This window comes from Miscanthus floridulus, chromosome 11, assembly GCF_019320115.1.
Source record: "Miscanthus floridulus cultivar M001 chromosome 11, ASM1932011v1, whole genome shotgun sequence".
Taxonomy (NCBI): Eukaryota; Viridiplantae; Streptophyta; class Magnoliopsida; order Poales; family Poaceae; genus Miscanthus; species Miscanthus floridulus.
The window spans coordinates 52,975,679-52,980,950 of NC_089590.1; the positions used below are offsets into that span (position 1 = coordinate 52,975,679).

General features: G+C 53.0%; 1 protein-coding gene across 1 annotated transcript; it reads left to right on the forward strand.

The window, feature by feature from the left end:
- Positions 1 to 3,278: 3,278 nt before the first annotated feature.
- Positions 3,279 to 4,191, forward strand: LOC136490746 (MLP-like protein 423). The gene is made up of 2 exons (XM_066486939.1): positions 3,279 to 3,545; positions 3,667 to 4,191. The coding sequence occupies exons 1-2, from the start codon at positions 3,365 to 3,367 to the stop codon at positions 3,963 to 3,965; spliced, it is 480 nt and encodes a 159-aa protein (XP_066343036.1). The 5' UTR covers positions 3,279 to 3,364; the 3' UTR covers positions 3,966 to 4,191.
- Positions 4,192 to 5,272: the final 1,081 nt, after the last annotated feature.

Consider the following 5,272-nt stretch of genomic DNA (forward strand, 5'->3'; position numbering starts at 1 on the left):
ATCGTAGGGGCATGACCATCTCGATTGCCCAATCGATCACCATTACTATGACCTAACTCAATTGCTTCTGCAAAACACACGTTAGTCATAGTAATCTTGTATTGTCATTAATCACCGAAACCCAACTAGGGGCCTAGATACTTTCACACAAGTAAACTTAGGCTCTGAACCGCTCGCTATTGCAGCTGGGTGGTGGCACCCACGGTCCCATACTCCCATCCAAACGGACCAAACCTCTCTTCAACTCTCCATTCGACATTCGGTTCAGACCTCATAGTAGTATACACTAGTACTAGTAGACTTCTTGTAGTACATTTTGCCATTGTCGCCTGCACCTCGACGGACGCTCATTACTGTTTCGGCCAGAATCAGGCCTCCCTCCTGCTGCCAACTGCCAACCAGACCGTAGTAGTATTTCAGTCCGGCCTGACCTCATCTAAGGCCATGTTTAATTTTCAAAAATTTTAATCCCAAAGTGTCCCATCGAATTTTGCGGCATATGCATGAGTACTAAATGTAGACGAAAAAAACTAATTGCACAGTTCTCGGCAAAATCGCGAGACGAATCTTTTAAGCCTAATTAGTCCTTGAAAAGCCTAAACGCTACAGTAACCCACATGTGCTAATGACCGATTAATTAGTATCATTAGATTTGTCTCGTAGTTTCCTGATGGGTTCTGTAATTTATTTTTTTATTAGTATCCAAAACTCCCTCCCGACATCCTTCCGACACATCGATGTGACACCCAAAAATTTTCATTTTGCGAACTAAACACACCCTAATTTCTCAGGTGTCAGATCAAAGAATCCCATCCCATTACTCTACCCTGTGCGGCGAACGGCGACACCGAGCCCTCAAATTCCACGGGCACACGGTGCAGGCACGCTACCGTCATCAATCGGACGGATCTGCACCGACTGACGCAATTGAATTCGAGCCTGATCAAGGTGGTTGGATTACGTGGATAACCGTCAACTATGAGCGTGATTGGTTACCCGAACCGGACTGTCATTTGGCCCATCTCACATCCTTTGGTGCATTCGTCTGTATTTGGTTACTCTACTCACATCTTTCTTCTGCTTCCTCCCGTGTAGATTCCCTCCATCTCGCATGGCTCCGTCTTCTAGATTTCTCCTTCCCTCATGGTGCAGGATGACTTGATTCAGTCAGGATGCAGAGACCCATGCGTTAGACACCAAAAAAACTAATGCATGCATGCAACCAAACATAACCCCGTCTCGTACTGAACCAACAGCCAATACAACCAAACACGACCACCTGCACGAGCTCAACCCGACTTCTTCGGTCCAACCTGGGCATCCTGGCTCAAGGCTCGCTCTGCAACCAATCACGCCCTATATGTGTGGCTGACCTCTGTGTATCGCTACTCCGCTAGAGTTGGCGATTATTTTTTTTCACAAGAGAGTTGGTGATGATGTTGACAAATATATGTCACCGATCTCATATGAACACCAAGACCGCAAGCCTGCAAGGATGATCGAAGGAAGAAAACTACTGATTTGGTTCATGTACTCTTATATTTTTTTACGGTAATGCTTGACCAGTGGCGTCCGTCCCATCTAGGACGCCGCGCGCCTCACTCCGCTAGCTGCTATGGCCTTCTCCTACCGCAGGCCCACCCTGCGCAGCTCGCTTGCTCCACCCAGTCGCACGCCCTACCTATGTCGCTCACTCCTCATTCCTCTCTCCCGCCTATCGCGTGCCACCCGCACCTTGTTCCTCGCTTCGGCCATGTGTCGCGTCGCCCGCTCTATCCCGTAGCGCGCGCCGCTCGCCCCGCCGAGGCAAGGCTGGTGATGGTGGCGGTGGTGGTGGTGACGCGCCGCTGCTGGTGCTGGTGCTAGTGGTGCTCACGCTCCGTTGTTCATCGCCGGGTCCTACCCCAACGACTAGAATCGACCGGCTCCGGGCTTCCCCTCTGCTATGTTGTAAATGTATGTTTCAAGTATTTCAGATGTATGTTGCAATTGTTACATATGGACATTGCAAAAGTATCGTGATGTTATACGTGTTGCATATCTTGTAAGTGTTGACAGAGGTATGTTGCAAGCGTTTGTTCAAAATATTTTATCTGTTTTAGACGTACGTTGCAACAAGTGTTTTATATGGATGTTGCATATGTTTCACACATATGTTGCAAGTGTGTTTATCTAGATGTTGCATATGTTTCACACACATGTTGTAAATGTTTTATTAGGATGTTATATATGTTCACACATATGTGATGATTAGTAGTTTAACGGGTCACGGTGAGTGATGGGCGCACGACCTAAGCGCCGAGGGATGGTGCGCGACGAGCTGGGGGCCGACGGTCAGGGACGCAGCGAGCTAGGTGCTGGATCCTGAGACCCGCCCACGTGGAGAGAGAAAGGGTTAGGCGAAGGAGCGGGGCGCAGCGCTGGGGCAGGGTGCGCGTACGAGGCGGGCGGGGCGGGCTGCGCGGGCGTCTGGATGCAAGGAGCGGCGGGCACAATGTCAAGGGTAGGGTGCGCGTGCGAGTCGGAGCGAGGCGTCGGGACGCACGCGTCCGTTCGGACGTCCGAGACACTACCCACGCCCATTTTTTAGAGATCGTTTGGTGTCTCGCCGTTCATCGATTTTTACCGGTCTTTATTTTTTTCTTTTAGATATATCAGACGTGACACTCCTCTTTATTAAAAAAAACAAGTGTTGAGTCTGCATCAACAACCTTTTGCGGCCGCACAAGCACAAGTAAACTCAGGCCTTGAACCGCTCGCTATTGCAGTTGGGTGGTGGCAGTGTGGCACCCACGGTCCCATACCCCATCCAAACGGACCAAACCTCTCTTCAACTCTCCATTCGGCATTCGGTTCAGACTTCAGAGTAGTATACACTAGTACCAGTTCTTGTAGTACATTTTGCCATTGTTGCCTGCACCTCGACGGACGCTCATTACTGTTTCGGCCGGAACCGGGCCTCTCTCCTGCTGCCAGCTGCCAGCTGCCAACCAGACCGCAGTAGTATTTCGGTCCGGCCTGGCCTCATCTACCCTGTGCGGCTACCGGCGACGGCGGCGAGCCCTCAAATTCTACGGGCACACGGTGCAGGCACGCTGCCGTCATCAATCGGACGGATCTGCACCGACGGACGCAATTGAATTCGAGCCTGATTAAGGTTGTTGGATCGTGCAGGAGAACCTTGAATGGCCGGCATCAGTAGCAGCGCGGCTGCTCTCCTCTGAAGAAGAGCAGTCGCGATCTGGAGCTGGTCCCTGGTTCTGTGTATATATGTGAGGTCTGGGCCTTTGTCTCACCATCGCCAGACCACCGGCACATCACCACCTACACTACACAGCTTGTGGCACGAAGGTTGGTAGAGGCAATGGCGTCCAAGGTTGAGCTGGTGGTGGAGGTCAAGTCCCCGGCGGACAAGCTGTGGGCGGCGCTGCGCGACTCCACGGAGCTGTTCCCCAAGATCTTCCCCGAGCAGTACAAGAGCATCGAGACCGTCGAGGGCGACGGCAAGTCCGCCGGCACCGTCCGCCTCCTCAAGTACACCGGGGGTACGTAACCATCGCCTTGTGTGCTGCAGCGGTGCCGATGCTGACGTTGGGGATGTGTGCCGCCGGACTGGGACCGCTAACGACGACCACGGATATATCGGATGTTTGCTGTGTGTTGCAGCGGTGCCGATGCTGACGTTCTCCAAGGAGAAGCTGGAGGTGGCGGACGACGAGAACAAGGTGGTGTCGTACAGCGTGGTGGACGGCGAGCTGGTGGACTTCTACAAGAACTTCAAGATCACGCTGAAGGTGGCCCCGGCCAAGGCGGCGGAGGGCGAGGCCGGCGCCGGCGCCGGCGCCGTCGTCAACTGGGCCATGGAGTTCGACAAGGCCAACGACCAGGTGCCCGACCCGGACGTCATCAAGGAAACCGCCACCAAGACGTTCCACGACCTCGACGACTACCTCCTCAAGAACTAGATGGATGGTGCAGTCCAGTTTACTCCTAATAGTGCTCTAGTGCACGTCGCTGGTGTGGAGTGGTGTCCTTGTCTCAGGTTAATGTTGCTGGTCTATTTGGTACCTAGCTACCGCGGTCCGTGTCCTTGTCTCAGGTTAATGTTGCTGCGGCCGCGTCGTCCATCCGACGACGTGTCGTTGCACACTGGTCCTCCGAGTCAATAAAGCTCTCCGTGTTCATTGCACACTCGATACTGCGCCGGCCACTTCAGAGTTCGGACCTACTGACATTAGAGAGTTGGGACGCGAGACCATATCTCTAGGTGCTCTGGATTGTTGTAAGAACTGATTGCTATACTCTATGGGAGGAAGAGGACACCGCCGAACGCAGAACGCTAGGAAAGAGCACGGCCACCGCCGACAAGGCCGCGCAGACGTAGTCACCACTGGCACGCTGGTGGCCGTACCGCGGACCAGCATCAGTGCATCACCACTGAGGCGCTCACACCAGCGCGCCCGAGCCACCATATGCCGCGACGCAGAGAGCGAGCGCGCTCGACCGCAGTCCGCAGCACCACCAGTCCACCACCGTTCGTGCCAACACGCGCACGCGCAGGTGCCCGATCGATGAGCCACCGCACGGGCAAGGCCGCCGTTGCGCAGCTGGGATTGGGATCACAAGACGCACTCCCAAGATCAGGGTGCTACTGCCTTCACTTGCCGCTGCTCCTGGATCCTGCGTAGTCATGACACGTTGGTCAACCATAAGTGGCGAACCAATCAATCACTGACCAGGTGATTTGTCAGATAAAGAATTCCATCCATATATTCCAACCGCCTGCACAGCTTTCAGTATCCCGTCCCGAGCTAGCACATGTTTTTTTTACAGGAATCTCACGCTGCATGTGTTGCAGGTCATATGTGTTTGGGTAAATTTGCTAATGGACTTCCTGAGGCATATGGTATGTGCATGACATTGTTCCTCTGTGTCTTAGCAGGGACACTCTTCTGTTGAGGCAGTTTGCTCCAGGACATTGTAGCCAATATAATATGCATTATTATTGAGTGATAGAGGAGAGATATTAAACTCAGCAATACCCTTGGATGCTAATGGGTCCAGGCGCAGCTACAGTTCAAGGGAGGAGGAGCCGGAGCGCCTGGAGCTGCGCCAAACAAGCTGCTAATTTAGTTGTAAGCAGCGCCGATGCAGCAGGAGTAGCCGTCGTTGCTAACAAGATATGCCAATTTCAGTACGGTGCAGAGTTAGGGATAGAGTAGGGGTGAGTCTCGTGCTCAAGGCACGACTTTGATAGAAGGTGTTTGCTTAG